The sequence below is a fragment of the Saccostrea echinata genome, unplaced genomic scaffold, assembly GCF_033153115.1.
Source record: "Saccostrea echinata isolate AGI-Se365-2 ecotype Australia unplaced genomic scaffold, CSIRO_AGI_Sech_v1 ptg000054l, whole genome shotgun sequence".
NCBI classification, from domain to species: domain Eukaryota; kingdom Metazoa; phylum Mollusca; class Bivalvia; order Ostreida; family Ostreidae; genus Saccostrea; species Saccostrea echinata.
This window is the reverse complement of record NW_026889803.1, coordinates 66,867,311-66,888,800: the sequence shown is the minus strand read 5'-3', so window position 1 is coordinate 66,888,800 and position 21,490 is coordinate 66,867,311. Positions and strand designations below refer to the sequence as shown.

The 21,490-nt window shown below is 34.8% G+C and overlaps 1 protein-coding gene across 1 annotated transcript; it reads left to right on the top strand.

Moving 5' to 3' along the window:
• Window positions 1–1,591: 1,591 nt before the first annotated feature.
• LOC133172162 (clustered mitochondria protein homolog) lies at window positions 1,592–19,514 on the top strand. The gene is made up of 36 exons (XM_061307003.1): window positions 1,592–1,776; window positions 6,397–6,596; window positions 7,475–7,646; window positions 7,921–8,064; window positions 8,274–8,386; window positions 8,481–8,550; window positions 8,658–8,742; window positions 8,839–8,917; window positions 9,069–9,219; window positions 9,409–9,545; window positions 9,734–9,825; window positions 9,922–10,024; window positions 10,122–10,242; window positions 10,331–10,422; window positions 10,549–10,589; window positions 10,774–10,828; window positions 10,979–11,057; window positions 11,187–11,292; window positions 11,544–11,631; window positions 11,747–11,894; window positions 13,817–13,882; window positions 14,081–14,142; window positions 14,392–14,469; window positions 14,685–14,755; window positions 14,862–14,934; window positions 15,137–15,298; window positions 15,488–15,551; window positions 15,638–15,728; window positions 16,361–16,547; window positions 16,666–16,857; window positions 16,949–17,029; window positions 17,185–17,310; window positions 17,564–17,649; window positions 17,775–17,904; window positions 18,018–18,226; window positions 18,524–19,514. Exons 1-36 carry the CDS (start codon window positions 1,674–1,676, stop codon window positions 18,723–18,725), a joined length of 4,059 nt encoding a protein of 1,352 aa, XP_061162987.1. The 5' UTR covers window positions 1,592–1,673; the 3' UTR covers window positions 18,726–19,514.
• Window positions 19,515–21,490: the final 1,976 nt, after the last annotated feature.

Here is a 21,490-nt window from a genome sequence, read left to right as displayed (position 1 = left end):
CATTGACTATTACTACTTAACCCCCCCCCCCCCCCGTCCCTCTTTTTTGTCAAACTTTTTCGATTAAGAAGAAAATAAATAATATGTCCTTGATCATCTTGAAAATAAATAATCTGTCCTTGACTGGCATGAAAATAAATAATCTGACTCGAAAGATTTTGCCAGACCCCCCCCCCCCCTCCTCAGAATCAAATGATCGTCCCCTTAATCGATTCAGCATATAAATCCAATAATTCAGATATCTAATTCTGTGGTTTATAATAGCTACAGTGCTAGCTCACCTATCTTTTTAAAAGATAAGCTTGTACATGATAAAAGAAAAAAGATAGTTTCATCAGCTTTTAAATGAAAGGGACGGTAAAGTTAAACCCAACAATGTGCCGCCGCCGTCTTTGTTATTGTTTTATTTGTCTTGCATTTTACTCGCTTTCTTTTAATTCTGTACATAAGTAGATTTACCAACGCCACAAAAGACCAAACAGACAAACCTGAAAAAGATATTTTGATTATTTAACACCCCTTCCCCTTTTCCGCCCAAATTTTGGCTAGGTTGAAGAAAACGAAATTGTGTGCATCGAGTAATTTTCTCCATAGAAAAAACAAACTTTAACAGTTTAAAGTACTTTTAAAAATAACATTTCTAATATATGTATATTAAAAATAAAGCGGATACATGAGAAACAGGTGCTTGGAAACAGCCCCCCCCCTCGACTCCCTATCCTCCTATCCTTAGGTTTGATACAAGTTATTTTTCAAAAGTTTACACCTAATGATGTATTTTCACAATATCAATTTTTATATATTTCAGATTTCTTTTTTATTCATGGAAACATGTATTTTCTTTCTACGTGAGCGGAATCTAGCCCCCCCCCCCCCCCTCCCGAACCCGCGAATTTTCAAAGCTCTTAAAATTGCTATGTAAAGTTACAAAATTGAACTTTGAATCCACACATCCTCAGGAAACACGGACCCCTCTTAAAGGTAAGTAAGGAGGGTTAAACATAGTGTAAAAGTGATTTGTTAGGCCATTATTTATACACTGAACTGTCTATGGATTTTTCCAGGGTTTTTTTTCCGATCATGACAAGGAGCACACGGCGGGTGTGACCGGTCGGAAGGAGATGCTCACTCCTCCATGGCACCTGATCCCACCTCTAAATTTTGAGGTCCGTGTTTGCTCTGCTCCAAATTTGCATCGTTTCATTGGACTTTCGAGATTCATTACTGTTCGTTATCTTCATATTTCATTGTTATCAGCACACACACCCCACCCCACCCCACTCACCCCCCCCCCCCCACACACACACACACACACCCCAAACAAAAAAAATATGTTAGTGTTTAGAGCTTCTCAATTAAACTCGATAAAAGTAAATAATCCGTCCGTCTAAATATTATAGCACGCCTTATAACCGAAATTGTATTTTTTTTTAAAAATACTTTTGGTTAATTTTCTTTAATAAAGTTCTATTTGTTACCAAAAAAGTCTATTTCATTTAAATGTTTCAATATATATCTTGCAAATTCGGACGTCAAAGAAAGCCTAACAGTATCTACTTTTACCAACTTCTTTTAAGCGTTTAACCGATTAGGAATTTTGAGGTGAAACGTGCATATGTAGGACAATCTCCTAAGACGGAACGCACGTGTTTTACTGTGAAAGTCAACGCTCAATGGCAGGTATTTCAAGTCACGAAAGTGATGAAAGTAATGATACAACTCTGCAGAATGGTTCACCTAAATCTAAGTGTGTGACAGTCACAGTAAATACTGAAGGTAAGTTCATTTTATGTAATACAGTGAAATCTAGATGGTTTCCAGTCGTGCAGACGACGGAAAAAGGACAAATAATGCATTTCTGTGTATTGTTTAGAAATTTAACCACAGTATCATTTAAGTTATTAAATTCAAACGTGTTTCGATTTTGTTTTTACTTTTTTAATCTCATTTTAAAGATTTTTCATTGATGATTGATAGATGTTTATGCAATGGTACCTCGACTCATTATGCAACCTATTTCTTGTGTGCATCATAAGTTCGCTGTTTAATTTGAATTACGCATATATTATTGTCTTAAAAATTATATGATTTTCACAGTTGTTTGAATTAATTTGTTTTTAAAGACTTGTTACCACGTGTTTTTATTTATTAATCGTACGCAGGTTTTCAAGGTCGTCTGGGTCGAAATGTAGTTCGTGTGGCCTAAACAAACAGCTGACTGCTGACGAGTATCTAGGTTTTTGAGATATTCAGAATGTTTTAATTTAGGATGGGATGTGCATGACATTTTGAATGAATAGACAGCATTGCATTATAGCCCAAGGCCTATCTTGTCATCAAAAGTACATGATCGTACATGTGTTTGTATATAAACCTGCAGGAATAAGACCATGCATTACACTGGAACATTAAGTTGACCAGTTGACACCAGCCTTAAGCTCTACTGTGCAATTGTCTGTATACAAAGGTTACACTTACTTAATATTCATTGAGTAGAAATTCAGACATAATTGATAAAATCTTATTAGTATTTTTAAAATTATGGGGGGGTATAGGGATGGGTATCACCAAAAATTTCGTATCGCGATATATCACGATTTTTTCCCAAAATATCACGATAATATCATGATATTTTTACAAGCAATTTTTACAATGGTTTTAAATGAATATTCATAATTTTTCCTAAAAATGTGCTGGAAAAACATAACTTCACTTATTTCCTTTTTTATTGACATAATATCACGCAGTTTTGGATGCTAGGATGCCTTTCTTTTACCGTTTTCAACATTTTTTACACTTCCTGTAATTGTAATTTGAAAGATTGAACAAATAAATGAATAATTTCTGGAATTTATAACTATGTACCTAAATACCGGTATTTTAGTCTCCGTATCACGATACGTATCACGCAATTAAAAATCACGATATACCGGTATACCGATAAAATCGCACATCCCTAGGGGGGTACCATTCATAAACCCCATTCCTTCAAATCTGACTACTCTAACCTTTGATTTGTACCCACACATATTAACTTAGAGTTTTTTGCCTCCAATTTTGGGATCTAAAAAAAAATATTTTTTTTTATTGTATCACATTTCAATAAAACTCAAAGTAATCTTTTAATCCATTTTGAAAATCATTTGAAAAAAAGTATTCTGAAAGTGAAATGATTTATTTTTCTTCCTTTTTCTGTTTGATTTGATTATGTTGTCTGCAATTATGTTAAGGAAAATAAGCAAGGAAAATAACTAAAATACAGATTTTCTATTAATACTGAGATTTATCAACACAATATTATCAGTGCATACAATAAAGAAATATCCAAAATGTCTGATATATGTTCAAAAATGCTGGTTTGTTTTTCAGACTTTCCCATTAAATGCTTTGATACAAAAGACATTGTAAAAACTGTAAAAACAGAAAATAATTTTTGTGACAGGAGAATGTAAATTCATCTGTATCGCTGAAAGAGATTGTAAATTTATCTTTGCTGCAGGAAATGTTTAAAGAGAAGGGGAAAAATTGCACATACATAATCTGTTTCTTTTTAATTCAGGTAATATTTATTTCAAATACATTAGTTGTGAAGGTATATAAGTATGCACAGGGGTGTATTTCTTTGAGTATTATTGAACTCCTAGATATCAAACTGAAGAGTTTATAGATGTATTGCTTATTACCAAGAACCATTTTGTAGGTTTAATGTATACATATAAAGTATTTATATAATATATACAAAAAATAAATATAAAATCAGTTTCATCATCATGATGGCATATATACATAAGATGTTGCAGGATAGTTAAAGAATCTTGGAATTTTCTTGTCAGACTTAAATCAGTTACATAGCTGACAAATACACCAGAGTAAATTTGATAATCTCATGCTACAAATGTTGATCAAATTTCTTTTTAATTTTTAGCATTTGTGCATGTATTTTCCTAGTTTACATTTTTTCCTTACTTTGGAAAATAGAAATGAACAAAACAGGAATAAATAATGCTCATCTTCAAACTGTGACATGAAACAATACATACATACCGGTAATTTGCAGTCTTTCATTTTTTGGAATATTAAAGAAATCCTCCAGATTCTAGTTGATGAAAAGATTGATGATATTGACTGATATGTTGGACATATTTCTGCTATATTGATTTTGTTGATGTTAATGAATATAGTTGTAGATTAAAACTACTGGTATCACTAAAATACTTGCAAAAAATACACTTGGGAAAAGCTTCAAATTACTTCAAGCTTCTTCAATTCAAATTTTAAAAAAAAATTCAAAGTATATCATCATAGAAAGGGGGCTTTTCTTAACACAATATAGTACTTTTTTAACTCATCTCAACAGAGTTGGGGAGCTTATATATAATACCCTTGGCTTTGGCTTTCCAAGTTTAAGTTTTCCGAGCAAATTTCTCTCTAGGTATTTCTTTACCCTGTTTCATTGTAGCACTGTCTGAGGTTTCAGATGCTGCATTTTCAGCAAGTATTTTCCATAAGAATGACCAGATTTATTTAGGATTTTTGTAGCAGGTTAAAGTTTTTGGAGCAGGTCTCATCCTCAAGTAACTATATGCTCTTACCTTGACCAGATTTGTATGGATGATGCAAGTCGGAATGCACACTACTAGACTTGCTGCGGATACTAAACAAGTCTGACATTTTTTTTTATGAGTTTGTTACCAGGTTGACGTTTTTGAAGCGTGTTCATTTTTAAGTAACTATAAGCCTTATGGTGACCATGTATGCGTGCAGGATGCACACTACTAGACTTGCTTCAGATGCTTGATCTAGTTGACATGTATAGTTACATTTTCCATTTAAACAATATTCTACATAAAAGTTGAAAATACTATTTTATTAATTTTTTTAAAAGGTTTATTCCCAGCTGTCCATAAGTCCTATGCTGACCACATTTGCTTGGATGATTCTATCTAGGGATAAACACTATCAGACTTACATCAGATGCAAACTTAAATTTTCAGGGTGATTAGATTTTTTTTTTTTTTTTTTAGCAAATCCATTTCCAACTAAACCTCCTACCAGACCAAACTTGCTTAAATGTTGCATCTAGGAATGCACACTACCAGAATATTTGTTTGTGTGAAACTGTGTTCTATTTGTAGGTAACTTTCATTGAAGTACTGATCTATGTAATCTTTGATTATGCACGTTTACAAAAATCAGAGTGAATACTTTCTTATTTTTTGCTGTACGTAATCCCCTATGTCTGTATACCTAAATGATTGTAAGTCCTTTGTAATCCAGATTCAGGTATTGAACTCTTTTATTTCCTGTTTAACTCAGTTAGTCTTTATCTAAATATAACTGGATGGTTATTTCACTTAATTTTGAGCTATCCTGACCAACAACAGATCAGAATTAGCATAAAAATGAAGGACACACTAGAACATGCAGAAAAGAAAATATAGCAGAATTAAACCACACATACTAATAGCTAACACATTGTGTTTTACTGTGTTTTATGCATATTGTACTTTGTGTAAACTTGCATTTCCTGTGATATTTTAAATGAATATGTCATACTACCCACTAAGAAAAGGAACTTATAAGTTGTAAATAAAAATACTATGATGTTATTGTAAATAGGGATGTCATTGAAAATAGGGTTGGTGTTGGTACCTTGACACATTTTTCAGTGACTTGTATTAAACTAAGGAAGTAATTGAAATGCATATGAAAAAGGATTAATTCAACTGATGTCTTCAAACAGCATGTTGATCTCCATATCTGGCCTTCTTTTGAATATTAATACACTTAAATAATAAACATGTATGTGATTTCTAAGGTAACCTGGGAAATACTGATATAAAGTAAAGAGATTAGGGGTTTGTCCAGGAAGTGTATTTAGTGCATTCACAAAAAACAATTGGTGCATTGTATTTATATGTAAAAAAGATCAAACTGTTTTACTGAATGTAGGTTTAAAATCAGGTGCTTATTTATATGATGAATATACTGATTATAATTAGAATACATAAAATCAAGATACCTTAGTTTTAAAACAACTGAGTTTTATGACTGTATTGTTCAGAAAAGAAAAAAAATGTTTAGCTCTGAAGACCATTTAAAAACAGACATGCTTAACATATTAATTTTGAAAGGTCTTTGACTTAATTTTATACAGGTTTACAAATGAACTTTCTTAATCTGTGAACTTTAATGAGTGTCAAATATTGATCTGTATTAAATAGCCAGATTTCTGTTTTATATGGACTTAGCCAGATTTGTCTGTGTCAAATGACTGTTAGAGAGGTTTACATAGCAGGGAGTCATGAACAGCATCTGCCTTAGCTGTGATTAGAGAAATATCAAGCACTATAAATGGTAACTGCAGTTTTAATTGTCTTTTTTCTATGATTTCAGAGAAGATGAAAGAGAAAGAGGGAGACGGTCCAGTAAAGCCCCTGGTTAACGGAACCCAGGAGGTGGGTCACACAGAGGAGAAGTCGGGGGGTGAGTCCGGGGAGGAGGGAGAGAAGAACGATAAGGAGATAGTGCTGATTCAGGATACAGGATTTAATGTCCAGATTCAGATTCCCGGCACCAGTCCTATAGAACTACCAGTAAGGCTTTATGTGTGAATGTAATAATTAAGTTGTTATATCAATTACAGTAATTTAGCCCTTTGAAGAGCTACTTGGTAACATTGTCATATGTATAATATGAGTGCAGTGTAGTTATCTTCACTAATGATTTGTGTAATGTATTGTGCTTTGTGTGCCGTAAAAATTATTTATAACATTTCCAAAGCATTTGTAAGCTTTCCAGAAATATTCTAAGTGTTTGAAATATGGGTATTGCACCACAAACTTACCCAGTATCAAAAATCATTGCAAATTTTATAACAGGACTCAATAATGATTCTGAGAATTTAATAACAAGCTTTAGAGGGCTATTTTGTGTAACTATGCTATGATGGTTCATTCAAATAGATAATTTGGACAGGTGAGCTCTATAGAGCTGTGGTTTATAAGTATTATGTAGATATTGAACAGGTGAGCTCTATGGAGCTGTGGTCTATCAGTATTATGTTGATATTGAACAGGTGAGCTCTATGGAGCTGTGGTTTATCAGTATTATGTTGATATTGAACAGGTGAGCTCTATGGAACTGTGATTTATCAGTATTAATTTTGACAGGTGAGCTCTATGGAGCTGTGGTTTATCAGTATTATGTTGATATTTAACAGGTGAGCTCTATGGAGCTGTGGTCTATCAGTATTATGTTGATATTTAACAGGTGAGCTCTATGGAGCTGTGGTTTATCGGTATTATGTTAATATTTAACAGGTGAGCTCTATGGAGCTGTGGTCTATCAGTATTATGTTAATATTTAACAGGTGAGCTCTATGGAGCTGTGGTCTATCAGTATTATGTTGATATTTAACAGGTGAGCTCTATGTAGCTGTGGTTTATCAGTATTATGATGATTTTTTTAACAGGTGAGCTCTATGGAGTTAGTTCAGGAGATCCACCAGGTATTGATGGATAGAGAAGACACTTGTATCAGGACATGCTTCTCACTACAGCTGGATGGAGTCACACTAGACAACTTCGCAGAACTCAAAAGCATAGAAGGACTCAAAGAGGGCTCTGTCATCAAGGTGGTCGAAGGTGTGTTTTCTTCCATGAGTGAAATTTGGGGGTGAAATGCATTGTTACATATACATATTATGTATATATATATATATTTTACTTTTTTAAATGTGAAGAGGAATAACTTTGTCTTAAAAACATTATGAAATTTGCCATGAAATGAAGCTTCGAAATTCTTCTTTTAGAAAATAACCAAAATTATAAAAAGATGTTAATTATAAAAGTCTGAATTAAATTTTTTGTACAAGCTTTGAAATAAAAAGAAAAATGCTGTATTATTGATTATTTACAGAGCCTTACACTGTCAGAGAAGCCCGTATACATGTCCGTCACATCCGAGATTTACTTAAATCGGTGGATCCAGCGGATACTTATAACGGTGTGGACTGTAACTCTCTGTCCTTCCTCAATACCGTCACTGTAGGAGATATTCTAGGTCAGTTCAGTGTTTAGATGATAATACTAATTAATGTCTTTAATTTTTTATGGCATTTTTGGTTTTAATTTTTATTAAGATCACACTGCTGTGTAGTGTTCCTTAAAATAACAAATTCTAAGGTTTGAAATGATTCAGAGAAGATGATCCTGAATGAAGGAACAGATTTTCCATGAAGTTTGTTATTGTTTGAGTGTCAATGTTTTCAGACAAGAAAAGGTCGAAGCCTGATTCGGTTGACTGCACACCTCCAGACTACATAATGCCCAACAGCAAGGAGAGGCCACTACTCCCTCTACACCCAGGGTTGAAGGATCTGAAGGTCTGTTCTACTGAATCATAGTCACTGAAAATAATTCCTTGCTGCTTAGGAAGGCACTGAATGTAATATTTGTTTATGATGATTTTCTGTTTAGGGTCCACAATGCTTGAAAGTCTTAACATATAGTGGGTGGAACCCTCCCCCAGGAAACAGGAGAATGCATGGTAGGGGTGATGTCATTCATGATAATATTTAGATTATTTATAATTTTAATATTAAGCTTGATTTTGTACAGAAGCTGATAACAGAGGAGGTTATTTCTGTTTTGTAGGTGATTTGCTATATCTGTATGTTTTAACCCTGGAAGACAAGAAATATCACATTACGGCCTCAACCAGAGGATTCTATGTCAACCAGTAAGTATTAATTTGACTGTGTCTGTAATACAGATATAAAATAGGAATCTCATTAAAAATATTGTTAATCTGAATTTATTCATGTTTGTGTTATAGGTCCACTGAAGATGAATTCAATCCTAGAGCTGCTCAGCAGAAATTTCTATCTCACTCTCTTATTGATCTTCTAAATCAGGTATGAAAAGTTATATCACAAATAAAGGTAAAAGTATATCACAAATAAAGGTAAAAGTATATCACATATAAATGTTAAAGTATATATAAATGTAATATTATTTGAAGTTTTGATCATTGAGAAATACCACCTGTTTTTCCTGTTACTATAGATAAGTCCTAGTTTTAAGAGGAACTTTAGTATCCTTCTGAAGAAGCGAGGACAGAAGCACCCATTTGAAAGGGTCCCCACACCCTACCAGATTTACAGCTGGATGGCCCCCCAGTCAGAACACACCGTTGACTACATTCGGGCAGAAGATGGTCAGTATCTATAAGTAGTAGCTAATCAACTTAAATGCCAGCTTAATTACTTAAATCATAATACTAAATTCACATTGCCAAAGGTCAGGTAGAACTTATTATTTCTGATTATGTATGAAAGAATTAAGAGTTTTGTCCCTTTATGTTAATGTTCAGTAGGAACTGAGTGTTTATGTTTCTGTTTTATAGCCTTCTCCACACGTCTGGGGTATGAGGAACACATCCCTGGACAAACTCGGGACTGGAATGAAGAAATTCAGACAACTCGTGAATTATCAAAGAAAACACTTCCAGAAAGGCTAATCAGGGAGCGTGCAGTATTTAAGGTAAGGCTGATCAGGAAGCACACAGGAAAAATTTCTGTGAAAATTAAAACCAAGAGTACACCCATGAATTCCTGTTGTTTCATTGGGATGCTTTAAAGTCAATAATTAACACTCTTTCCCTGAAATTCTGTATAAGTGAACTAAAAATTTATTTCCTGTTAGAGTATAATGAAGTGATTCATTTGTAGGTGCACAGTGACTTTGTAGGTGCGGCCACCCGTGGAGCTATAGCCGTGATTGATGGAAATGTCATGGCAATAAATCCAGGGGAGGATACCAAGTAAGATTACAGAGCTGTGTTTGAGGGGAAAAAAAACATTTTGTATAGAAAAAGTGCTTACAAATGAAATACTGACATGTGGTATTTGTATTGCAGGATGCAGATGTTCATCTGGAACAATATTTTCTTCAGTCTTGGTTTTGATGTTCGCGAACATTATAAGGATTTTGGTGGAGATTATGCTGCTTACATTGCTCCAGTAAGGCTTGTCTGTCTGGATTTTATTCCGAAATAAATGGTTCAGTACATAGGAATTCCCATAAAGTTAAGATGTGGATATTTCTGCTATTTTACAGGGTAATGATCTACAGGGGGTGAAGGCCTACTTTAACCTGGATACTGAGGGTCTGTACACACTGGGGACAGCTGTAATTGACTACAGGGGATACAGGGTCACTGCCCAGTCCATTATACCAGGTGATTACTGAAAACTTTCAAACTACATCAACTTTTGTATTATATTCGTGTGATTTGTGTAAGTGTTGACTTTAATTTTCTTTGTTAGGAATTCTGGAGAGAGAACAGGAACAGTCTGTTGTGTATGGATCTATTGATTTTGGGAAGACTGTCGTGACGTGTGATAAATATATAGAACTGGTGAGTGGACCCAGATAGTCTAGATTCATGTGTGTGGGAACTTTTAAGATTACTTGATTAATCTCTCTTGCTGTTTTTTATTACAAAAATCACTGAAAATATTGTTAAATATTCCCTTTTTCTTAGCTGCAAAAGACTGCTCCACAGTTGAAAATCTGTCCACACAAGTAAGCGTTCTATTTTTATTTTATTTTTTAAAATTTTCATATCAGTAATGCAGTTTAGAGAAAATTATATTAAAATTTCAAATGAAGTATGCATCACAAGTTTTACGAAAAAATAATTGAAGTAAAATCCAGTTAGGAGGACTGACCAGAACCGTAATTCTAGGGATTCTTTTTTTATTTTCAGGGTTATTAGTGAGAAGGGGGATCAAGTAGAACTATATACATCTCTGGAATGCAAGGTAAATGGCATTTTAAGATTTTTGAAAAATTTGAAATAAAAGGATAATTTTTTTTTTTCACAACTTCACAGTGCATGCTTTCAACTGCCTGTAATATTTTGAGGGAATTGTTGAAAATGACATACTTCTTTACATTCTGTAATTTTTCAGGGAATCATTGGGAATGACAAGCGTCATTACATCTTGGATTTATTGAGAACTTTCCCTCCCGATATTAATTACCTTCAGCGTAAGTCAGTTGTTTTACTTGTTATTTATGATTTTAAATTTTGTATAATCCTGGAAGAAGTTAACAGTACCATCTTATTGCAAATGACTGAAGTTTGCCATGATCTAAGTAAAAAAAAATTGTTTCCAGTTGAAGAAGAGTCTTTGAGTAAAATCATGCAGGAACACGGGTATCCGAAGAAACACCCTCACCGACTGGCGTGTCTACGACAGGAACTCATCGAGGCATTTGTAGAGTAAGTCAGAGTGGAAACAAAATTACATCATAGCCTTCTCTGTGCATTAATATCTGAAAGACTTTAAACTGAGAATAAGTCAGTAGATGTAGTGTTCATTTTTCACTGTGGCCGTTAAGTTATTTATTTGTTATTTCAATCCTATCTTAAAAATGAAGGTTAGTAAGTTGCATTGTTCATTTTCAAATGACACAAGAAAGTTTTTATGAACTATAGCATCAACCTTTAGATTTGTTATCTATCTGTTTTAGAACTAGATATGTAGCATTTGTGAGACATGCTGCCTACCAGTTCCAGCAACTTCAACAACAAAGCCAGAAAAAGTCTACAGAGAGCAAGGTAATAAAAGGTCACAGAACTAGACGTTCAAGACGTTAGTGTTTCCTTATGTGTAAAGTGGTTTCTGGTATTGAAAACAGTTAGGTATTTATCTGATGTCCTATAATTTGTTCAGGAACAGAAGCTGGTTCCACAAGAGATAGAGCTTGATGGCCTTGAAGAAAAAAGCGAGGACACAGAAAAGAAAGAGAAGGCCAACACAGAAAACATTGATGAGGCAAAGAAGATTGTGGAGGCACTCACTGGGTCTGATGGAGAATCTTGTAAGAAAGCTAAGTCTGCTGATAAAAGTTTTTTAGCTTACCTGAGCTGATCACCCATTGCCCAGTGTCCATCTATAAACTTCACATTTTCAACGTCTCTTCAAGAACCACTGGGCCAATTTAAACCAAAGTTTGCACAAAGCATCCTTGGGTAAAGGGGATTGTAAGTTGTTTAAATGAAGGGCCAAATTCTCTTCCAAGGGGAGAGAGATAATCAAGAAAGACAAAATTGGATGGGGTCATTAAAAAAGCTTCTGAAGAACCACTGTTCCAGAAAAGGTGAAACTTATGTGGAAGCTTCCTGAGGTAGTGTACATTCTATATTGTTTGAATTATGACTCATGGGTAAGCTGGGGCCAAAATAAGGGATGACAGTTTTACATTGAAATATTTAAGAAAAATCTTTAGAAATTTTAAGAACCAGTGGACCAGAAAAGATAAAACTTATGTGAAAGCTCTCAGACTTCTATTTGTTAAACTCATGGCCCTCAGGGGTAGGAGGGGCCACAATAGGGGATCAAAGTTTTGCATGTAACTATATAAGAATTTTCTCAAAATCTAAAGAAATACAATAGAGCTATTAATCTACAAACATCCCAAGTTGGATGGATTTATTTTTTATGCCCCCCTAATCAAAGATTTGGAGGTATATAGTTTTTGCCCTGTCCATCTATCTGTTTGTCTGTTTATCTGTTTGTCAGCAAAAACTTTAACATTGCCCATAACTTTTGATTGGTTGGAGCTATGACTTTCATATTTCACATGTGTATTCCTTGTGACAAGACCTTTCTTTTGGTACCATCATATTTGACCTTTTGACCTTGACCTTGGAGTTTGACCTAGTTTTGCAAAACTTAAACCAATTTAACCTTGGCCATAACTTTTGAAATTGGTGCTAGGGCTTTCATACTTCACATGTGTAATCCTTATGTCAAGATCTTCCTTTGGATACCAACAACTTTGACGTTTTTACCTTGACCTTGGAGTTTGACCTACTTTTGAAAAACTTTAACCTTGGTCATAACTTTTGAACGGTGAGCTAGGGCTTTCATACTTCACAGGTGTAATCCTTTTGACAAGACCTTCCTTTGGATACCAACAACTTTGACCCTTTGACCTTGGCCTAGGAGTTTGACCTACTTTTGAAAAACATGTGTGTATTTCTTGTGACAAGACCATCATTTGGATACCAACAATTATAGCCCATTGACTTTGACCTCAGAGTTTGACCTAATTTTGAAAAAAAAATTTAACCTTGGCCATAACTTTTGAACAGTTGGTGCTAGGGCTTTCATATTTCACATGTGTATTTCTTGTGAGAAGGCCTTTCCTTGGGCACCATTAATGTTGACCATTTGACCTTGATGTTTGACTTACTTTTGAAAAACTTTAACCGTTTCCATATATATTCAATTGTTGCTGCAAGGGCTTTTATATTTCATTGGTATATTTCTTGAGACAAGACCTTGATTTGGGTACCAACGTATTTGATTTGCATTTGAGAAAGTTTATCCTTGACTATAAGTTGCCATCAGAACAAACACATCTTGTTTTTCATAAAATTATGGACCACAGGTTAGGGTTGGCTAAAATCAGGATCAAGTTTTATATAATGCGTTTGTACAGGAAAAAAAATCTTCTACATAACCGCAGGCCATGTTAGTCATATTGATATTGAAGCATTCCCATGTTGTGTGGATTTAGAGACTGCTTAGAGTTAGGGTGGCACCATAATATGGGGTTACAGTTTTCTTGGGGTTATAAAAATCTTTTAATCTGAAGAAGAGCAGCAGAACTCCAATGGGCATTGTGGCCCATGGGCCTATTGTTTCACATTGCTCACCTTATTTCTAACCAGTCATTGAATTCATAATGTCTGTTAAAGAGAGATTAATTATGAAATGTTCCGTTTTGTTAACCAGTTGAAGAGAATAGTAAAGACATTGTGAAGAAAGCCGCAACAGCTGTGGGGTCTCTCAGTGAAACAGGTAACACAACAGCTTCATTCTGATAAACCCTCTAAGACTTTACACAACAGGTTATTGTTCAATGCTTCATTCTGATAAACCTTCTAAGACTTTACACAACAGGTCATTGTTCAATGCTTCATTCTGATAAACCTTCTAAGACTTCACTCTGGTTATGAGCAGATATAGACTTTTAACAAATGGTTTCATTGTTTGCAGAGTTTAGTATCCTCTTCAATCCAGATGTATTTCAACCACACGTCAAACATGCTGATGAAAAGGTTAGTGTTTTAAAATTGTACCAAATAAAAAGTGAAAGTAACAATCAAGTGGTGGAATTTGTGTCCTGTACTGTGCATTAAGTTTAGTCTTCAACATTAGAAGATTCTTTTGCTTGAAGCAAAAGGGTTGCTCACCATCTGTTCATGTGTTTTGATAATTTAATGAATGTCAAGTTTTTCATAAGCTTTAAGAATTTTACACTAGTCTGTATGCAGTATTTTCTTTACCGATTCCTTTGTGTTTTTCAGAGTGACCAATTCCAGAAACAGAAGAAACTTGTCAAGGATGCTGCTGAATTTCTTGTTCTTCATCAAATCCCATCATTTGTAAGTATCTATTGTCAAATCCCCTAGTATTGTCAAGTCCCATCATTTGTAGGTATCTATTGTCAAATCCCCTAGTATTGTCAGGTCCCATCATTTGTAAGTATCTATTGTCAAATCCCCTAGTATTGTTAAGTCTCTTCATTCTTAAGTGTATACTAACTGCAAAATTTCATTACTTTTAAGTACATGTACATACTGAAGATTTTATTTTTCAGATCAGTGACTGCATGGAGCACACTTCATCCCCAATTGATGGCTTCACTCTATCTGAGGCTTTACACAACAAGTAAGTTACACAAGAGTAGTCACAAAGAAATGTAAATCAGAAATAATATTGCCTGTTTGTTTAAATGTACAAGTAAACAGAGAAATAAAATTTCTGTAAATTCCAGGGGAATCAACATCCGGTACCTCGGAAAAGTGGCAGAAATGATCTCCAAGTACTCCTCTGTGTCGTATGTTTATGTGAGTACATTTAAACTTTTACAGAAGTAGACATGTACCTGTCATTTTAATAAAGTACTGTAGCTGATTCTAAGTCACCGAAGAAATGACTGCAACTGATAGTGCTTAGTGAAAGAAAACTTGATTAATTCTGTGCTTTTTCACATTAAACTCTCTTAATAGGAGGACAAACTTGTAAGTGTTGTAATTTCTTATATTACAGACCATTGTCATATCAGAGCTGATTTGCCGTGCAGCTAAGCACCTGTTTAAGTCCTACATGCAGGGTGTGGACATGATGAACACATCAGCTGCTATCTGTCATTTTCTCAATTGTTACATTGGTTCTTATCCAACACCACACGCTCAGGTCACTGCTGACGAGGTAAAATCAAAATTCTTATAAAAAGTGAAATTTAAACCAGGAAACTTGAGTCTAGAGTGCATTGTAAACATTGCACTAAGTGGTTTTTTTTTTTTTTTATTTTTTTTTTTTTTTGTTGACAAGGTAAATTATATGAAAGACATTTTTGCAAGTGTAATGATTCAGAATGCCGTTTCAATTTTGTTTCAGTTACAAAGCAAGAAAGCCAAGAGGAAGAATAACAAGAAAAACAAATCTGTTTTCTTGAGTATAGGTGAGTGATACAAGCATTATTGGTACAGGTCTGATGTTAACTTTACAGTTCCAGTCTTTGTATTTCTGAGAGTGTTTTTATTTTAGACAATACAGAGTGGGTCAATGAGACTCCCTCCAAACTCTGGAAGAAAATTACAGATGAAGTTTCTGAGTATTTTGACTACAAACTGGAATGGTAAGTTGAATTTGAGGACCAATGTCAAAATGGATGCTAGTCTCTGTGTCTGTCTTTCAAGATTATGACTCTTTTCAACTGTAATGTAAACTTCGTATTTATCATGTAGGAGAAGCCGGGTTAGAGGAAAACAGCTATAATTTGGGGGGGTGTTTGTTAAAAGTCAGGGTCATTTTAGTATACTGTCAGTTTGTTAAAAATCAGGGTCAAAGGGTCAAGATTATTCATTTTAGCAAACTGTCAGTTTGTTAACAATCAGGGTCAAAGGGCCAAGATTGTTCATTTTAGCAAACTGTCAGTTTGTTAAAAATCGGGGTCAAAGGGTCAAGATTGTTCATTTTAGCAAACTGTCAGTTTGTTAAATTCCGGGTCAAAGGGTCAAGATTGTTCATTTTAGCACTGTCAGTTTGTTAAAATTCCGGATCATGGGGTCAATTGTTCAATTTAACATACTGAAAGGCCCTCTGTTAGTGTCAGTTTTGTACTTCCGTAAGAGATATTACATTCCTAGATATAATGAAAGAATGTGAAAATTGCTTAACTGTGAGAGACTAAAATTGTAAGCTTTGAGTTGTAGTTAGAAGGAGATACTGCCTCTTGATTGAATGAAAATTCCTTTGTGTTGTTTATAGTGATTCTGTTGAACAAGCTGTAGAGAAGTATGGACTACAGCGAGTCTCCATGTTGAGGGCTTTCTGTTTGAGTGTAGGAATTCAGATCTTGCTCAAAGAATACAACCTTGACATCAAGAACAAACAGATCTTTAACGAAGAAGACATTGTTAATGTTTTCCCAGTTGCCAAACACATTCACCCCAAGGTAGGTTTATATTGTTATCTACTGCCACAGCAAGAAGAAGCATATTGTGGGTGTTGCTTCATATAAATGATTTAGACAAAACTTGAATGAAAAGAAAGCTAACCAGTTGCTTTTACAGGCTTCAGATGCTTATCATTTCTTCACGAGTGGACAAACTAAAATCCAGCAAGGTTTACTGAGGGAAGGCTATGACTTGATCAGTGAGGCGCTCAATCTTCTGAACAACGTCTACGGAGCTCTCCATCCGGAGATTGCTGCTTGTCTCCGACTGCTCGCTCGCCTCAATTACATCATGGGAGAATACGGAGAGGTAAGGAAGTGATACACAGCCAGTAGATGTCAAATTTATTTTTTTGTATATTTATTGACTGTATATAAAACACTTGGAATGTTTTATCCAGGCCATGTCTTTCCAACAACGTGCAGTTTTGATGAGTGAACGTGTCTTGGGCATTGACAATCCAAATACAATCACTGAATATGTAAGTAGTGTCGCAATCACACTGAAATTCAAATCACTGAATATGTAAGTAGTGTCAGGATCACAATAAATTCGAATGATATTTCTAAAAGTAAACCTACTGAGGGAAAATAGGAAGTAAATACATGTAATTCATCTCTGATGTTTAATCTTCAGGCACATCTTGCCCTGTACTGCTTTGCCAACAGTCAGGTATCCAGTGCTCTAAGGTTAATATACAGGACACGATATCTGGCTTTACTTTGTCATGGGGAGGATCATCCAGAGGTGGCACTGATAGATGTAAGTACTCAAAGGTCAAACAGATTAAGTACACAAAGGTCAAACATAAATACAGGTACAAGAAGACCATAAACTATTAATTTACAAGTAGGTTAGTGGTACACGCATGATTTATAGATCTGATTACAATTTATAGGATATACATGTATTAGTTAATATGACTAGTTGAATTTTAATTGGTCAATCCAAGATTTGATGTGAAATGAGAACTGGTTGTTAATACTGGATCTTATTATTGATCATTCTTTTGCAGAGCAATGTTGGACTGATTCTTCACACTGTAGAGGAGTTTGATTTGTCCTTGAGGTTCCTGGAGCATGCACTGGAAGTCAATACCAAGTTAGATTTGTTTTCACTTTAAAACAGAATACATCAAGTAATCACATTTTTGTGTTTTTTCATTTGAAGATGTATTGAAGAGGAAATTGTGATTGTAAATCTTTGTCTTTTTATTAAATTATTAGATATTTTGGCCAGAGAAGCATGAAGGTAGCTATGAACTACCACTTGGTTGCTAGAACTCATTCCTGTCGTGGAGATTTCAGGGCCGCTCTACAGAGTGAAAAAGAAGCTTATGCTATCTACAAACAAACTGTAAGTGAAAAACAAAAAACTTGAGGAATAGTATAAAGAGTAAAAATTATAATAAAACAGTTAATGAATTTTGTATGAATAGAGCTTTATTGATTGTTGTTTATATTTTTTAGCTGGGAGAGGAGCATGAAAGAACAAAGGAGAGTTCGGAATGCCTTAAACACCTAACACAACAAGCCGTAGTGTTTCAGAAGAAAATGAATGAGATCTACAAGGGAGAGAAGAGTATAACCTTACCGCCCCTCCACATTCAGACACCCTCTATAGCGAGTGTACTCGATACTCTAAATGTCATCAATGGCATCGTCTTTGTACAAATCAGGTAATGGGAACAGTAAAACATGTTACTGTAATGAGGTCTTGATACTAGTCCAGAGTAATGCCTATATTATCACTGGTCAAAAGATAGTTATTCTTGTAGACTTCAATGATAAATGATATGATAATCTTTTATTTTGCACTTGGTCTTGTATAATTGTGAAAGAGGGGAGGGGGAACAAGTTTAAATATGTAGTTGTAAAGGATTTTTGAGACACTTATTTGCATATCACATTACCTGAGGTTATGATCAGGTGTCTATGCACAGACTCTTGTGAGTAATGTTTGTGTTAAATTTCAGCCAAGAAGACATTGAGAAGTTCCGTCAGCAGGTCAGCATGAAAGGGGCAGCCATAACAGAGGAAACAGAAAAACCCAAAGACTCTCTTAAAATTACTGAACTCCCAGATGATGTTGACACAAAACTCCCCAGTAACCATACTAAGTTGAATGGAGACATTTCTCACGCAGTTCCACGAGAAGTGACTGTGGGAGGGGAGTGAGGATTCCTGCTTCATAGACAGCCATTAATTTCACTGAATGTGTGTTTGCCAGTGTTTGAGTACACCAGTATGAGCCACACTAACGACAGAGCTGGGAGGGGGAGGAGAACCTCGTTTGCTCGTGGCTGGGAGGAGAATGCAGTACATGGGTTCCTGTAAAGACTCCGAAGTCTAAACTTCATTAACATTAATCAGGCTCCTGGCTTCTTGGATAAACATTTCCTGTAGTTCATTGTAAACTTTCATCCGAGCAGTCTCTGTTAGGATAAACTTCAGCAAATGCAAAGCACTAGCTGGTATGACTGATGTCAAATCAATATTTATAAAATCAATTAATCAAATTAACAGTGTGAATTGTGATCTGTTTTTGTGTGCCAAGATGTTGAACATTTCATGATGTAATTAAACATGAAATCATTTACAACTCTTGATATATAAAGTGTGATACATTAATAAAGTATATATCCTATATCATACAGAGATCAAGTATATAGCCCCCATATCTTATCTGTAATATTGATAGAGGGATATTATTCTGCATTTAAAATGTCGAAGTGGACTGTCATCGTTTGTGCATCAGTAGATTGCCTGCCTGTATGTTTTGACTGTGGTAGGGTAGATTGCCGACATGTATGTTTTGACTGTGGTAGGGTAGACATTCCTTTTTGTGATTTTGAAGTGTGAGTGTGTTATCATTTGTTACAGCCAATCACCTCAGTTGTGTGTTTATCGCATGTCATGTTTCATGTCATTACAGTACGAATTTGTAATAAAAAAAAATATATTGCCTTCTTGTATTTCATTTAAAACTACATGAAGTTCAAGAAGTCTTCTTTGAAATATCTTTTCAAACATGATAATTGAGGAATATAAAAAAAAACAAACAGGGATGAGCCTCTAGATTGATGTCTTTGGAACTGAAGCCAGTAAACAGGGACACATATGTCCATCATGCAGAATTATTCACCATGACATTTTACATGGAAACTTCAAGATCACTGCAAATCCTTTTCCCACGAGCACTACGTGAGGGAAGTATTGACAAGATTGGGCCTGAGGGTCCAGACAAGTAAGATCAAAGGGATGGAATCCTTACCCCCTAAAAATGCCCACTGCAAACATTTACTGTAAGTTAACAGGCAAATTTATGAACAGGTCATGAAACATGGACCCCTGGAAATTCAGAGGTAGGATCAGGTGCCTAGAAGGAGTTAAGCATCCCATGTTGACCGGTCACACCCACCATGAGCCCTATATATTGATTAGGTAGATGGAACATTCTGTAATCACATTTGGTATAAAAACAAAGGCCTAACAATTGGTATGAAACACGTCGGCCAAAATACAAGTTTTTATATGCCCCAATGATAGGTTATACAAATTTATTTGCTAACAAGGTGATTATAATGACCATAGAATTTATGAAATGCTGACTTTAAACAAGGTTGTAGAAATCCCTGTAACATCAATTTATCTGTCAGTAGCCTGCCTTTGTTTAAAATTTGATCATACTCAGAGCATGCGCTTGAATATTGAATAAGTTGAAGACATAAACACTATACATGTATGCAGGTGATAGCAGAGTATAACTACATGATAAATAAGGAAAGTTGGAGATGGAAATGCTGGTAATCTTGGCTGTCATACAATTTAGTTGTTAGTTGGCCATTTCGTCTGTAGTCAGTAAAACATCCAAATATGAAACAAATATGACAGACTCTGTTGTGTTCTTTTTTATCAGATTTATGGGATACATCGAGTCAACATATGATTGGAAGTAACTATAGTTAATTGATAAAACGTCGTTGATTTATCTTAATGTCGCGTTGAAGGCCACAGCAAGTGCTTTCTTCTTCTCATGTAGAAGATTTTGAATAAATTTGCTTCATAGGAATATAAAAACAGGTCGACTAATAAAGGAGCTCAATAATATTAGTGCCCATCGTAATTCCAACAGGTTGTTGGAAGACGTGGTCTCTAAAGACTTCATAGATGTCAATGAGGAACACCAGCATCATTTTAATATCAATTTCAGAGTACCTGTGTGTATATCTTTAACTGTTAAAGTTTAACAAAGTAATTTTGTTGATGATCTATCACAAGATATGAAAACTTCCGAGTTCCATTTTTATTTAAGAAGCATTTGTCTATGATATCAAAAAGTCTGGATTTTTATTTATCGTGAGGAACGGTTGTATAAAGTGTAGAAAAGTCGTATGCTTTGATGTTACTGATTTAGAAAAAAAAATTTAAGTTCTTTGGAGTTTTTGAGAATCCACATCTGATTCACACCATTTGTAGAATACGCTGTAGCACAGTACACGTCAGACGTTTCCTCTTTATACTACAGAGTTAATACATTTTTTAGAAAGTAAAGATAAGGGCTTGGTAGAACATTTGCTGTACCCGTCAATGTATCTTGTGAGGATTTTTATGAAGTTTAGGAATCCAGTATAGGTAGGGTAGATCGAACTCACAAATGAGGTTTGCTGCAAGTCTGCATCAAACACTGGATTTTCGAAATATGGAAACCCTGCTGCTAACTTGCGGAAAACATTTTTTACTTTTCCCTCTCCCACCCCCACCCCACTTTTTTCCTTCGTTCATTTTTCCATTTTATTGTACTCTCCCCAAAAATTAGTTTAAAATACATGTCTTTGTAAAATTGCAAATATAAACCCGAATGGAGATACTTATACAGGCTATTCTTGCCTGCTGTTCAATCCATGTTCATTGTATATACTCCTATGTATATCATGATTAAA

What these genes read in the sequence shown, in the direction of transcription:
- LOC133172162 (XM_061307003.1), top strand. Translation starts at nt 1,674, where the DNA reads ATGGCAGGTATTTCAAGTCACGAAAGTGATGAAAGTAATGATACAACT. An exon ending in CCAGTCCTATAGAACTACCA is followed by an intron (nt 6,597 to 7,474) that starts GTAAGGCTTTAT and finishes TTTTTTTAACAG; the next exon opens with GTGAGCTCTATGGAGTTAGT. An exon ending in TGGGTCTGATGGAGAATCTT is followed by an intron (nt 11,895 to 13,816) that starts GTAAGAAAGCTA and finishes TTTGTTAACCAG; the next exon opens with TTGAAGAGAATAGTAAAGAC.